The sequence below is a fragment of the Elaeis guineensis genome, chromosome 12, assembly GCF_000442705.2.
Source record: "Elaeis guineensis isolate ETL-2024a chromosome 12, EG11, whole genome shotgun sequence".
NCBI classification, from domain to species: Eukaryota; Viridiplantae; Streptophyta; class Magnoliopsida; order Arecales; family Arecaceae; genus Elaeis; species Elaeis guineensis.
In genome coordinates this window covers 7,866,656-7,881,976 of record NC_026004.2, presented here as the reverse complement: position 1 = coordinate 7,881,976, position 15,321 = coordinate 7,866,656, and the positions used below count along the sequence as shown (strand labels likewise).

General features: G+C 38.8%; 2 protein-coding genes and 1 long non-coding RNA gene across 4 annotated transcripts; 2 read left to right on the top strand and 1 right to left on the bottom strand.

Moving 5' to 3' along the window:
* Positions 1 to 1,136: 1,136 nt before the first annotated feature.
* On the top strand, positions 1,137 to 3,732 carry LOC105055535 (uncharacterized). The gene has a single exon (XM_010937367.4). It carries the CDS (start codon positions 1,661 to 1,663, stop codon positions 3,443 to 3,445), a length of 1,785 nt encoding a protein of 594 aa, XP_010935669.1. The 5' UTR covers positions 1,137 to 1,660; the 3' UTR covers positions 3,446 to 3,732.
* A 452-nt stretch (positions 3,733 to 4,184) lies between these two features.
* LOC105055458 (uncharacterized) lies at positions 4,185 to 5,755 on the bottom strand. 2 transcript variants are annotated; one of them, XR_012135966.1, is made up of 4 exons: positions 5,548 to 5,755; positions 4,771 to 4,826; positions 4,639 to 4,698; positions 4,185 to 4,529 (listed from the first exon to the last, which is right to left on the bottom strand). It is a non-coding gene; the product is annotated as an uncharacterized lncRNA (long non-coding RNA). The 2 variants fall into 2 exon arrangements; XR_002165799.3 differs by lacking the exons at positions 4,185 to 4,529; positions 4,639 to 4,698; positions 4,771 to 4,826 and adding exons at positions 4,954 to 5,180; positions 5,293 to 5,392.
* A 5,380-nt stretch (positions 5,756 to 11,135) lies between these two features.
* LOC105055459 (uncharacterized) lies at positions 11,136 to 14,622 on the top strand. The gene is made up of 4 exons (XM_010937274.4): positions 11,136 to 11,596; positions 11,672 to 11,774; positions 13,525 to 13,723; positions 14,310 to 14,622. The coding sequence occupies exons 1-4, from the start codon at positions 11,480 to 11,482 to the stop codon at positions 14,368 to 14,370; spliced, it is 480 nt and encodes a 159-aa protein (XP_010935576.1). The 5' UTR covers positions 11,136 to 11,479; the 3' UTR covers positions 14,371 to 14,622.
* The last annotated feature ends 699 nt before the right edge of the window (positions 14,623 to 15,321 follow it).

Genomic DNA, 15,321 nt, shown 5'->3' with positions numbered 1-15,321 from the left:
TAGATTAAGTTAACTAAGTTTTAACTAGGTTTGAGTTTCTTGCATATGTGAAGCCTATTTATTCTGTGAAATAGTTTGATTTTCAGGAAAAAAAAAAGGCTTTAAAGAAAGTTAAAATATACGGTGCCATTGCCAAGTTTACGTAGCTATGGAGCACTTTCTGTTCAAGAGTGGCTTTGAGTGTTTATGTAAGAATTTCCTTTAAATAGTTTAGAGAAATTTCCATTTACCAACCAAGCTTGTATGATGATCTTTGTCCTTGGCTTGTAGCTGGACTCAAATGGGACCTGGTAGATCTGGTCAAAAGCTTGGTCTAAGACTGGCATGGGCACCACACTTGATGGAAACTGAAGTGGACCCAATACTATTGACTACATTACCATATCATAATGTCTCCTTCTTCCCATAGCCGTGATTAGCGCAGGGCCAAGGAAATCTGAAAAAAAAATTGGTGATAGAGATCAGGAAACAAACAACAATGGATAGGTTTGTATTTGAGGGAGTCACAAGAGAACCTGTCTTTTTTAACCTCAAAGAGATGCTAGATTCCATGCAACAACTCTGCTATAGCTTACTGTGAGGTTTCAAGAGATTCCTCTCCATGCAGCTCACTACTACCCTTCATGCATCAACTAGATCATAACTGCTGAGGTCTTTGAGGTAGTTGAGATTTCTGTACTTGTTTATGAAATCTAATCTGTAGTGTCGGTGAATTTAGTTCATTAATTAAAAAATGTGGTAGCATCTCAAATGTAGAGGGCTATAGAAGTCTTGCAGAGCATAAATCAAAGGAAAGAAATCAGATTGGCATATGATCTGGATCACATTTAACAAAGGATCTGTCATGAGTCAATGTTGCACGACTTTAATTAAACATGGACGATAAAGCAGTAGAAACACAAAACTTGCCTATCTTTATGACTCAAAACTGCACCACATAGAAGCTTAAAACTTGTAATGCCAAGCCGGCAAATATAAGCATAAAAAACTCAGGTATGTGTATGATAAGGACCACAAATCATAATCATTCAATTGGAACATTAGATATTCGTGAATTAAGGGAGACCATCCATTATAAATATCTAACGACTTAACACTTTATGTGATACCTCTCATCACGCTCTTTATATCTGTCGTACCTTTAGCTGAAACATTATATTATAGACTCTGCAACATTTCACACGCAAAGGATATCAAAAGCAATAAGGAAAACACGCATCAATGCCCTTTTGGTGCTTCATGAACGCGTAGCAGAATAAGACCCAAGCCACAAAAGAAAGCATCAGTCATCTCCATGAGGCCATTAAACCACCAGTCTCTGAGCTTTACTGAATCCCTCTTTGATTGGTGTAAATATTGTTTAGTTTGGTATTCATAGATGGGAAAAATTTCAAAACCAGTGCGCTCCAACGTTCAAAAAATATTATAACCCTCGTGATGTTTCACCAAAGTACATGTGAACAAAGTAAAAGAAGTCATCCCATACCCTATAAATAGACAGCAGCTCCAGTTCATCATCAGGCCTTCTTCCCTACGTTAAGAAACAAAATAACTCCCTTTTGCCTTTCTCCCATTCCCTTTGCTTCTTCTCCCACCTGCTCCCATAGTCCCATATATTCCCTCGACCACAGTTCCAAACAAATCAAACCCCACTGCTACAATGAAGAATTCCAAATGGGCCTTGCAGCTTTGCTTCAGCTTTACATGTCTTGTTATGTTCCCATCTCATTCCTTGGCTCAAGGAGGTGGTGAAAATGGCTTTCCCCCTTGCTCACCAGCAGACAGGGCAGCCCTCCTCAGCTTCAAAGCCAGGATCTCAATGGACACCACAGGCATCCTGTCCTCCTGGACTGGCCTTGACTGCTGTGGAGCTTGGGAGGGAATAGAATGCCATCCCACAACAGGGAGGATCATTAGCTTGCAACTTGAAAGGCCTCAAGGTGAAGCTGGTAAAGCCCTTTTCATGAGGGGCACTCTCTCCCCATCTTTGGGTAGCCTCCAGTTCTTGGAAGTGATGGTGATCAGTGGAATGAAGCAAATTAGAGGTATCATTCCTGAGAACTTGTCAGGGTTGGCCCACCTCACCCAGCTTTACCTTGAGGGCAACATGCTTCAAGGCCTTATACCTTCAAACTTGGGGAGGTTAACCTCCCTGAAGGCCCTCTCACTGAGTGGGAACCAATTGCAAGGCCAGTTGCCTCCAAGCCTGGGGTCTATTGGTGGTCTGCTTCAAATTAATGTTGGGAGGAATCTTCTAATAGGTCCAGTACCACCCACTTATAAAAATCTTCATGCTTTGCAATCTCTAGATCTCAGCTACAACTCTTTCTCTGGGGGAATTCCTAGTTTTCTAGGCCAGCTTCAGAACGTGACCCTTTTGGACCTTTCCCACAACCAGTTCTCGGGAGGGATACCCGTGTCTCTATGTAGTTTGCCTAACGCCTTGGACATCTCATTGAGCTACAACAAGCTCACAGGTGAAATCCCAAGCCAGATTGATAGGCTAAGGTCCCTCAATACCCTGTCTCTAAGTAATAATCTTCTTACTGGCTCCGTTCCAGAGTCAGTTGCAAAGTTAGAAAAGCTATGGTACCTTAATCTTTCAAGAAACGGCTTCTCAGGTTCCCTACCAAGTGGACTAGCAAATGGGTTACCTTCTCTTCTATCCATAGACCTGTCCTACAATAGCTTGAAATTGGGAGCCATCCCACATTGGGTAAAGAACAGAGGGCTCAGAGATCTCCACCTAGCAGGCTGCAATATAAGGGGAGACCTTGCAACTTTTACACTGCCGGACTCCCTAAACTCCATAGACCTCTCTGAGAATTATCTCACAGGGGGGATTGACAAGTTCTTCACCAACATGACAAGTTTGCAGGAAATAAAACTCTCCAGCAACATGCTTAGATCCAACATCTCAAGCATTGTGCTGCCAGATGGTCTCACCATGCTTGACCTCCATTCCAATCAGTTCTATGGGTCAGTTTCAGGTCTCCTAAAAAATGGCAGTAACTTTTTACAAGTATTGGATCTCTCACACAACAAGATCACAGGTGGGCTCCCTGAGTTCAGTGAAGGGATGGAATTGAAATCACTTGAACTGTCAATGAATGGGATCACAGGCCAAATACCAAGCTCCATTTCGAAGCTGACTAGCCTAGAGAGGCTGGATCTTTCTAGGAATCAAATCAAAGGGATAATACCTGCAAGCATGGGCCAAATGGTGAGGCTGGAATTGCTGGACCTGTCAAGCAATGGTCTTACAGGGAGAATACCAATGAGTTTCACTACACTTGTGAACATCAAGCATGCAAGCTTCAGGGCTAATAGATTATGTGGGCAGATACCCCAAGCAAGGCCCTTCAACATCTTTCCTGTTGTTGCTTATGCACATAATCTATGCCTCTGCGGCAAACCTCTGCCACCTTGCAAGAAGCTTTCATAGGTGAAAGAAACTAGGAGGCAAAAAGCTCACTCAGCTATCAAATGGCCAACCTCATGCCAAGTCAGTATCAGTGGGAGGGAAATGAGGGTATTACTTTGTTATGAAGATTTTTACTCTTCTTTTTTTTCACATATACAATGCTCATTCTTTTTTCTTCAGTAGCCATGTACTTAGACTTATTAGTGTTCGAAAGAAAAGTTAAGAAATAATCAATTTCTGTTGTCATCAAATGTGATGCATGACATGTTTCTCTCCAGGATATGAAAATAGAAAGCAAATTATGGATGATAGCTAGGCAAGCAGCACAAGCATGTATATGCCCTGCATTGGTTCTTAGATTTATAATTGTACATGCATAATCATTACTCATTAGATAGCTTCCCTAGTTTCAAATTTAGTGCATGCAAGGTGGTGCCGATCATATAGAAGGCAAAGTTAGTCAGCAAGTCAAAGAATTCCATTCTATGCACCAAACGTAATTAACAAAGAACAAGCATAAGTTGATGGACTTGAAATTGAGACCCAAAGTTCTCAAGATATAGAGTTGAGGCTCAAAATTCATCTCATGTGAATGGTTGCCATATCCTGGATACAGCATAGATGCTGAACAAGTTGCAGCGCACAACACAACAAAACAGAAAGAACAAAGGACATCCATGCATCAACACGGGACAAAAGCTAGAACAAGTTTAGCATGTGACACAGGATAGGTTGGAAAAAAGCTGAGATGCATATAATGTGGAATATAATTACTAATACTATCTAAATGAAAGGCTACCTACTTAGAATAGCTTCAATATTTGCTTACTGAAAAATAAGCAACTTTAGAAGGACAAAACCCCTCTATGCAAGCAAAGAAACCCATAAAAAATTGCAGGTAGAAATCTCTCTAAGATCCTCCCAGCATCAAAATCATCTGCTGCTCACTCTTCTTCCTTCACAAGAGATATAAAGAAATAAGAACAACTAAAGGGAAGACAATATCGGTGCATATCTCTTCTTCATTTTCTTAACTTAATTTCCCCACTTCTTTTTCATACTCTGCTTTCAGCTCTGCTGCTCTGTCCACATACGGCTTCTTCTCCTTTTACCAAACCATGAGATGAGGAACATATCGAGCGAAAGCATTTCAAAGGAGAAAGGAAAAAAAAGAGGTCATAACATCTAAAAGAAACAGTATTCTTCACACTTACCCCATCGCTCATGGATTTCCACTTCTCACCACCGTCCTTTGCAACATGATTTATAACCAACTATATCGATCAGTGAGAGAATTAGTAACAAAAACTCGAGTAATGCAGATACATGTTACGGATGACTCATACCGTAGAAAGTCTTGGAATCAGGATAGACTTGCTGATATGATTTCCTAAAGTCATCCCTGAAGTATAGAACATAAAAAATTTAATATTAACTCAAGACCATACCAGAAAGAGAAGACAAATGTAAATTATTTCACAAAAATGAAGATGTTATAGAATGGTACATAAATTTCTTGTCTTTCTTGCCTTAAATGTTATAGAATGGAAGGTGCATTGAGGGATCCTTAAATTTCTTGTCTTTCTTGCCTTTTCTTTCCTTGTGCTCAGATGATGCCATCCTCCTTAAACCCCCCATTAGATGATATCGGTGGCCATTAAGCACACATTCTAAACCGAAACAAGGGTTGCCCATGTAAGAATGTACCTTTCAGCAGGCTTCTTAACCTCAGCTGTTTTCTCAACAGCCTGAGCCTCTGTTTCAATAGATTTAAGGGAAGGAAATCGTAAGAGAACCGTAATAGACCACTGCAAAGCAAGGAGGGAAGGATACAACGTGAGATTAGATACTATAAGAGGGATGAATACCTAAGCTCATTCTGATCTTAGAATCAAGGCTGCAACTATGCATGCCAATGAGAACCACTGGAACATCTTTGTTACATGCTTCACGGCAGTCAAATCAGAGCTAATGAATCATTAACATCAAATGGTTGATCACCCAACAGAAAGCAAGAATCCAGAGAGAAGTGTAGCTTAATTGGTAAAACGACGCTTAATTGGTAAAACGAATCTTATCAAAGAAAATTAATAGAAACTTGGAAGGAAGGAGAAGGAGAGTACCATCTGGTGAACGCGCTCCAATCCCTGGCACGCTTCAGCGTATTAGTCTAGGCCTCCACTCTCTTCCGCGCCCCCGGAGGGCGACTCCTCGATGAAGTTCCTGCCATTGCTAGTGCCCAAGATATAGAAATTAGGAGAGAACAAGGGAGAGAGCACTAGAGCGAAAGAAGCGGGAGGATTTGATGGGGTTGGGGGGCCAACGGTGCGGTTTATGAGAAGGGAAGGGCTCGAAATGGTTGCTCGTTTGGCTTGCGCTTTGAGGTCGAAAAACCGCGGGAAAACTATTTAAATGTTGTCGGGAGGGAAATTTTTTAAATTTTACTGGGTGGGATCGAGGAAGGGGCTGATTTCTTCCACTCCTGACCGTTGATTTTCTTGAATGTTGGACGATTGAGATTAACACCACAAATGGGCCAGGTTGACCCATGACCCCGCTCGACTCAGCTCACATAGATTTTATTCGATCCACTTTAGAGGGTGCATAGGCTAGGTTGGATTTTAAAATTGGGTTCGTTGCATTTTTTAGATTAGATCTAATTTATTGAATTATAATCCTGTCTGATTAGATCTATTTGATTTATCAATTAACTTTGCATCTTCTATTCTATGATTTAATCCGGTTCGATCCAAACCCGATATATTGTTTGGATCCAAATCTGTTTGGATATTTAAATTATGATTTAAAAATTTATATGAATAATATCTTTAACATGAAAATAGATTTAAATTTATTTTTATATTTTTATTAATTTTGAAAGTGTAATATTATTTATTGTCTATCTTATATAATTAATAGTATTGGTTATATGGTAATTAAAAGGTAGTTTGTTACATTTGATTTGGATCCAATTTGAATTCAAATTTTTTTTGTTGCTATCAAATTATACATGCACTTGACTGGACTCAGCCCACATAATCTGTTAAATCAAAAAGTTTGATCATGGACCTAATCTAATTTGAACTAATCTTTTATCAACCATCGAATATATAAAATCATAGGCTAGATTAGGTATATTTTACAATTGTCAATGATCTTTTTTGAGTGGGCTGACAATAATTCCATAGAAAGATAAAAATGTACATTAAAAGTTCCCAGGTCCAAAGATCATCAAAAGAGCTTCACCATAATCAAAAGGACATCTAGTCCTCATGGTGCATGTGAGTGAGACTAGTTTTGGTTTTGTTGCCGTCTAACCAAAGTTCTCCTGACTAATCAATGTTTTCCATCATCATCAATTAATCATCCTCAGTGCACACCATATTGGGGATAAGTCAAAAATGATGATCAAAGCTATATGTATACCAATTATTATTTGCATGGTATCAATTCAATGTGGCTTAAAATTGCTGCACATTAAACCTTAGATTTATAAATATTTTTGATTTGATTAATTGATTGATGTGAAATGTCAATGGATATACTATATTTATTTGTTGTGATTCAAATTATAATAATATAATTTAAGTTTATTCAAATTATAAAAAAAATTAAAATTATTTGGAGATTTTTAATTCCATCATGAACTTTAATTTAATGCAATCAGATCATCAAACTATTAAAAAATTTCAATTCAGACCGCTTATATGAATGAAATTGATGATTGGAGCAGCCCAATGGCACCACTGCCACAGCTGCTGTCCATTTTCTCTAGTATTTAGCTTGAAGGGAGCTCACCCCTGGAGGGCATCTGCATTGAGGAAAGAGATGGATTGACATCAAACTCCCCAAATTGCAATGCATTGGCTAATGTGATTGAAATAGAGGGCTCGACATAGTTAGCAAAACAGGACGAGAAATAGAAAACTATAGCCATGGCTAGCGATAAGATTGAAACAAGGGAGAAGTAGGAGGTAAGATGGGGGAGGAGAGTGGGAACCGGAAAAGAAGGCCATTCGAGAATTGATTCTGAGCAATGAGAGGGATGGGTGCAGTTGTCAAGGGAGATAGCAAGAATGCTGCTGTTAGAGAAGGAGACAATGGGAAACTAATCAAGTGCATCAACAAGAGCAGTAGAGGGCAGAGTTTAGTGTGGGAAATGGAAGCGAGCAGTCATGTCGGAGGACCAGGAGAGGTGGAAGAGGAGGGGGTGATGGAAGGGGCGAAGGTGGTAGCTATGCTGGAATAAAATTTACCACTAGATCTCCGACGGGTATAGAGGCAACCCCGCACGCTTTCGCCCCTTGATCCTGCAACACCCGATCCATTTGAGCTTTGGACCAGGCCTAAAAACCTGAGAAGCCCACAAAAAAAAAGAGAGGAAAAAATCGGAAAGAAGACTCCCGATAGGAGTCTTCTTCTCCGACAAGTCCCGTTTGGACCGGGAGTCCTAGGACCATCGGAGGTCCTAGGGCTCTTTATAAATAGGTCCTCCCCCTCCCTAAGACCCTCCATCGGCCTTCCTCCCTCTCCTTGCTCCTTGATTTCTTTCATTGAAGCTGTGACCTCCCATACTCATGCTTGTCGAAAATTGGAGCCGACGATGCTACTGAAACTTGAGGTAAGCCCTTCCTCCTCCTTCCTTTCTTCCTTTTTCTCCTTTCCATGGCTGCGTGCACCCTCGCTGGCCTTCGGGATCGTCGGAAAATTCATGAAAATGGTGAATCCTGTTTTGCTTTGTTTGAACTGGATCCTTTCTTCTCTTTTTCGACCACCGACACCGTCGGTTACGGCGTCTCATCCCTAGAATAGGACCCTCATCCCTTTATCTCTCTTCCCTGAAGGTATCGGCCATCGATGACCGGTCAATGATCGGAAAACATAAGAAAAAGTGGCAGTCCCCTGTTTTTTCGATCTCTTCTTGATTTCTCGCCGGTCGAATCTTGCCGCCGATCATCCCTTGCTCCACCACCGCCTCCACCTGCTGTTGGACATCCGGCCATGCCGCCACCCTTCGTCAGAGCTGAGCCACCGAACCCCCCTCAGTCCGTCCTCTGTTCGATCGGGAAAAGAAAGAAGAAAAGAAAGAAGAAGAAGAAAAAAAAAAAGAAAAAAAAAGAGAAAAGAAAAAAAAAGAGAAAGAGAAAAAAATAAAAAAAAGAATGAGAGAATTTTCTCTCTCTTTTTTCTCTCTCTTTCCTCTCTCTTCTCTCTACCTTCTCTCTCCATCTTCTCTCTTTAGATTCTCTCTCTATTTTTCTCTTTAGATTTTTTCTCTATCTTTATGGATTTTGTCTCTCTAGAGTCATTCTCTCTCTTTGATTGCATCACAGATCCTAGGATAAACTTGAGATAAAAATATGATAACCAAAGATTGCTCTGAAATTTATGCAGTAGATTAGATCCCGATTCGATCCATGTTCGAAATTGATAACATCAATCATGGTTAATCCATATTGAGTCATCTTGATATGATCTCTGATGAATCTCATCATGATTACCTCATCTGAAGAATACGAAGACTCTCTCTACTTTCTCTCTCTAAATTTTTTTCTCTCTAAAATTCTCTCTCTCTTCATGAATTTTCTCTCTCTAGAAGTCTTGTGGACCAATGGATGGTCCAGATACTTAGATAAATCATGATTTTGGGTAATCCTAAGAGAGGTCCTAGATTTGTTTTATTATGATCAATTATTGATAATTTTTTTCATATATGATTTTTGTATTTGATCAGGGTCATGAAGAGATATGATTGTCTGCATAAGATGTCAAGTGAAATATCTTAGTTAGAGAAATTCATAAATCAAAAAAGAATATTGATTTCTGTATTTGTATCAGTCATCGGTAAAGATAAGAATCCCCATACATAATCATTATTATATATGCTATTTTACCGTTGATCTTGCATCATTGGTTTTGCATCGTTGGATTTGAGATCGATGAATTTGCTATATCCGAGACATCATTATTTGCTTATATGATTTTGAGCATGAGTATGTTATGTCAATATATATGTATCAGAGATTGATGGCATAATTATATGGATATGACATATCTAAATTGATCATAATGTAAGTCGGAATTGATTTGATGAAATCAACACATAATGATTAAATGAAAAAAAGAGATATGGTATGAACTAGTCTTGTCATGTGAAACAGTCCATCAGGAGCTTATGTCTGGGACAGTCCGTTAGGAGTTTATGCCTGGGACAACCCCTATTGACTTATAGGTGGATCAGCCGGCCAAGAGCTCATGCTTGGGACAGCCTACTAGGAGCTTATGCCTGGGACAGCCTCTCACAGATTTTTGTACATGGGACAGCCGGCCAGAAGCTCATCTTGGGACAGCCTTGAAAGGCTTTTAAGTAAAAATTGATTCGGATGATGACTGAGGTATAAACTTGGTTAGTCTAGAGCAAAAAAAAAATGTTAAAAATTATGTGATTATGAAAAGAGAAATGAAAGATAAGACATGAAATAATTGTTGAACAAAAGTATTTCACCTGTTAACATATGATGATGCATCTATTTTAATAAGACAGAAAATTTATGGATGTTTGCATTATTCCAAATATTGAACATCCAATTTTATATTTTATTACTTATCTTTATTTTCAGATTATATTATTATATCAGTGTGATATAAAAATTCTTACTGGGTTGTAAAGCTAACACTCCTTCATTTTTTTTTTCTTCTCAGAGTTACAGGATGTTAATGATTGGCTATGGTATGGATTTATGGATGAGCAGATGTATAGATAGAGTATTATGATATCTGATTAGAGGATTGAAAGAATTTCAATTGTAATTATGCAAGTTTTACAAGTTATTATTGAAATTAGATATTATGGATGTCGAGGTTGTAATGAATTATTTTTGGTCTTGCATATTCTTTAGGGCTTACTCTAAGAAGTGTGCGGCCATCACGTATCCGAATCGATTATTGGGTTCGGAACGTGACAAATCCACATGTTTCAATAGTTTTTGATTTCATTATCTATCATCCCTAGTAACTATAAAATAATAGTATCCATCTCTGAGCAGCAGCAAAGAATGGTTGTAGGTAGAAAATAGGAAGAGAAGATAAGAAAAGGAGAAGTTACTTGGAAGAAGGAGGAGAAGTTGCTTGTCACGTAAGCTCTATCTACTGCATATTTATGTCACATGAATACATGTGACTTTTCCATGATAGCAACCGGAATGCATGGCCAAGATACGAATTAAATTTTTTCGGAAGTTTGATGATACGTCAAATTCAAATTCAGAATGAAATTAAAAATTATCAAATAAATTTTTTTTTCTGTGATTAAGTCTTTATTTTTTCACAGAATCATTTGAAAACCAAAGTGAAGCAACTAAATCTCGATTGAATCATGTGGGGCTGATTCTTACATCGGTCAGTACGATTCTGGTTCCAGAAATTGAAAACCGAGTGAGATCATTTCGGAACCGGGCGAGCATCCCACTCCCACCCAAACCTGGAGCGATGCGCACCCCTGATTAATAGCAGTTCTCACGCTCATCACTTGTCATCCCACGCTCTCTCGCCGCCTGTAACCGCGCGCCCTACCCTAACTCCCAAGCGCGCCTGCACCGACCGCTATCTCTCCACCCTCCCAATTCCCAAGCGCGCCCCGCCCCTCTCTCCCCGGCCCCTTCTTCGCTTCCCCATATCTTCTTCGGACGCGGGTAGTACACCGAGGCAGGGGACCTTTCAACCATTCATCATCCCTCGTGGCCTACTGTTCCCGATCGCCGCCGCGCACCTGTCCGGCCCGCCCCCTTCAGTGGCTCGGCCTTCTTCCTCTTCATGCCTTTGTTGAAGCCCGCAAGCTTTTCGACGTAATGCCTGGGACAACCCAATGAACTGCCCGCTCCTCCACGAGAGGCAGAACCAAACTTGGAAATCCGGGTTCAGATCGGAGTCGTATTACTTTGGTATTCGGATCCAGTTACAGGATCCAACCCGAATCCGGTCTGCCCTCCTTCTGCGAGCCTCAACCCGACGCTTCCTAAACCCTAACACCGTGAACCTTCGTTTTGTTGGCTCCCCATGGCGTCCTCGAAGAACAAAACCGCCGTCCGTGGGTCGGACGGCGACGGAGAAAACGGCGAGGCTGATTTATCTCAAGACGTGGAGTGGCTTTCTTCCCTTTCCGAGTCCGAGCTCGTAAGTTTTGCTTCTCCAAGTTTAAACTCGGAAGCTCACTCCGTTGAGAATTTATTTCGAAAACTTTTCCCGCAGGATTTTCTTATCGGTTTAAAAGAATTGGTCACTAGAAGGGCGAAGAATGCGGGCTGTAAAGATCTAGCTGAAAAGTTTGATGCGAGGATGCTCCATGCTCTTGGTATGACATGATGACTTTGTTACATTCATTTTACGTCAATAAGTTGAAGCTTGATTTCATTTTTGGTTCGGCAACCTTGAAGTCATTTTTAGAAGATTTACTTTGATTTACTGTAAACTTTTTGCAGGAAAATAATAAAATTAAATTATGTTGTAAAAAATTGAATGATATAGTCTTGATTGAGTTTTTTTATCACATGGAAGATAAATATCTTGAGGGATGATGGAACTAAATGTTTCTTCATTGGATGGAAAAGTTTAGGAAGAGGGAGTTGGCACAATAAAAGCTGGAGATAGGTTTAGCACGTATCGGAGAGGCCCTTTTATCATTGATATGGAGAATTTTTGGCCTAATAGTGCAGAATACCCGTTAATTAAAGCTATCCTGTGTCATTTGACAATGTACCTGTGACCAATGCTGGAGGTATCGAGAGCAGGCTAGCATTTGTTTGAGACACGGCAATGTGCTATTTTTGTTGGACAACCAGTCATGAAATCTGATTGCCTTACCAACTAGGAATTAGGAGAAGAATTCCACAAGGCTCAAGGTTTCCCTTACCTTTGTCGGCAAAATCAAGAGCCATTGCATGAAGTTAACTATGTATTTATATTTAGATGAGTCTTTCAGTCTAGAATTAACTTTACTCTTGAAGATTTCTGTTTTTGGGTTATGGGCATAAGTGTACTTTAAAGGGCCATAACTCAAAATTCTGTAATTTTGTTTTTCATGTTTATGACATACGATTTTGGTGTATCTCAACAAAACACTTAACTTGGATCTGTCAGAAGCTTAAAATTTTTTGCTTCAATCAAATTATCATGCCCCTAGGGTGCTGATGTGGGATGACAGATGCAAATGCCATTTATCTTTCTTCAATAATGACATAAATTTGAGTTTTTCCAGTTGATTAGTTAGATCTGTGGCTGATGTTTAGTCAATGTTTTCTTTTTCTCGAGGTCTATATTCATGAAGTTAAGGACAGCTTCATAATATTGGGAATCTTAGACCAATGTTTCTTTAGTTTGTGTTTTCTCCCTGATATTTTTTCCCCTTTTATGGTGATTCCCATGTTTATATATAGGTTTTCTCTGAGCTTGACCATGTATTCAACTTCTATGTTTTCCTTTTGCTTTCTTGAGGTCAGATTCAGAAAACAAATAAAACATTAGTACTTGTGCTTCCAATCAATATCATTCATCAATGATTAATCTATATTGGTAAGGGGACCGCATTTTAATGTCATGGTTCTCAGCTTTTAGGAGAAAGTTCACTCTTTCTTTGTTGTTCATGCGTTAATTTGAGGTTCAATTCTTGAGGTGGAGGTTATGAACAGTATGATGCTGTCCAACTGTCCAACTAACAGAAAAAGTATGATGCTGTAACTGGTTTCTGTACATGGAACTTTTGGAGTCTAAGTGTTAACTCTATTGTCTTTCTTGTAATGCAAGGTTCCTTTTTCTTTTCTCTCAAAACTTTTATTTGATCACATGATTCGAAAAAAAAAGGTACTTTTGAAAGTTGCAGATGATCGTTGTTCCTGAAGGACGATGCATGCCTTGAAGTGTTGATTTATAGCTTTTTATCAGGGATGCATTTCTTCAAGCAATCTATTAGCTATTTATCTCCCTTATACCTTTTGTGGTAAAAAATCTTAAGGTTCATTAAGAGGGGCTTCATCCTACATCTAGGACTTCATGCTATGCATAAACTTTTGGTGAGTATTTGTTATTCATTCTGATCTCTTTTCCAGGAATTGTCTTGATGGAACATTTTAAGGCACACGCTGAAAGTGCCTCCATAACTACAAATGTGCTTCAGACATCTGCATTGTTGAGAGAGTGCAATTTGGCGACTCCAAATCGCGAGAAGAATCCTGGCTCTGTTACAATTAGTGAAGATATCAGAACATCAAGTTTTGTCACTCCAAGACGAAAGCGGATGTGGGAAGGGTAATGCTGTCTGTAAACACTAATATTCGCTCATGTTATTTTTGCATTTTAAATCATTTCCGTACACACACACACACACACACAATGACCTATTGCCTTAAGAAATCAGGTATCCATGTCAGGTGATTTTTTTTATTTATTAAGAAATCAGATATCTATGTTAGGTGATTTTTTTATTTATATCCTTCTCTACAGAGGAGTTATTTCCACCCACGCTTTTCAAGATCAGATGTTAATTGTATGTATAATATGCTTGTGCTTCACGTTAGTGGGCCCATGGAAGTTTGATCCTTGGAAATTCCTAATTTTAGTTGCTTGATTTTTTGGTGTGATCAGCAGTACGCATCAGATATAAATCTTATTTTGAACCAAGCTAGTGCTATCTTCTGATCATTAGTTATGTAGAATAATTCAGAATTATTTTTTAGATGAATGATTTCAATTTTTGTCCAATGCTTACTGGGGTTGATCGGATATAACTTATAAAATGGTGATTCTTTACTGCTTTAATTGAATATGGGAATTTCAAAGATCAAATACATAGAAATATTTGAAGTGAGTTTTAATTGCTTTCTTTTATGTATAGACTATGTGAAGAGAGAGCTTCCAGTAGCAAGAAAAGGAAAACAGCAAGAAAACTCATGTGACCTTTTTGTACCAGTTTCCGGAGCAAGAACGTGGTTCTTTTGCACTCCCACGCCATCATGCCAGTGTATATCATTTCAGTTCCTTTTCTCTTTCTTTCTTTCTTCCTTTCTTCTTCTTCTTCTTCATTTGTGAGATGGTTCATCTCATGCAATACTACCATTTGATTGTAGACTGAGGTGCTCTAAAGGTAAATGAATATTCTTGAAGTTTAAGAACTTCAGTACTCATTGTAATTGTTTCATTGCTCCAAATTGCTGATTGCATTGTTCTTATCAGTAAAGCATCATCTTTTTAGAAAGTACAATTTCTTGAACTTTTTTTTTTTTTACCCCTTGTTCTTGCCATGCTCATTTCTTAGTCTCTCGGCAGCTGAACGCATGTTTGTCCATGACAACCAAATTGCAAATTGACATCTGTTGTCAAATTACTGAAAATTAGATTTTATAGCGAGACATGGTGAGCCGTCTTCATTATTATTATTTTTTATTGTGTATTTTTGATGTATGGGTCTATTCTCCATCTATTGAATAAAAGAAATTGTTAAAGTTGACTCATAACAGTGTATACTATACACTGTCCAAGCATCATTTGCAGATATTTTAATTATGACTATATTTGGATGTATTATCTTGATATGATCCTTTTTGCTGAATTTTGTATTCTTGATGGAGGGCAGATTGATGTTTGAATATAAAAATGTGCAGATGGGTACAGGGGAATGCAGAAGTGTTCGCACTAATGCTTTCCCTGATACAAATGGCACATACGGCTCTTCTGGAAGATTTTTTTTTTTTATAATTTCACCATCATGTGCAAGTATAGATCCAGCATGAAAGTTGATGGATATATTGTTGCTCAACTTGATTCTCTAGGGTGCGTTTGGTTAGCTATTGAAATTTTTTTTTTTTGATTTTTAAAAAATAAAAATTAAAAGGCAATAGTTGATAATA

Excerpts from the sequence above, each read along its gene's own strand:
- LOC105055535 (XM_010937367.4), top strand. The coding sequence starts at position 1,661 with ATGAAGAATTCCAAATGGGCCTTGCAGCTTTGCTTCAGCTTTACATGT.
- LOC105055459 (XM_010937274.4), top strand. The coding sequence starts at position 11,480 with ATGGCGTCCTCGAAGAACAAAACCGCCGTCCGTGGGTCGGACGGCGAC. Across the intron at positions 11,597-11,671 it reads CCCTTTCCGAGTCCGAGCTC|GATTTTCTTATCGGTTTAAA; the intron begins GTAAGTTTTGCT and ends CTTTTCCCGCAG. Across the intron at positions 13,724-14,309 it reads CGAAAGCGGATGTGGGAAGG|ACTATGTGAAGAGAGAGCTT; the intron begins GTAATGCTGTCT and ends TTTTATGTATAG.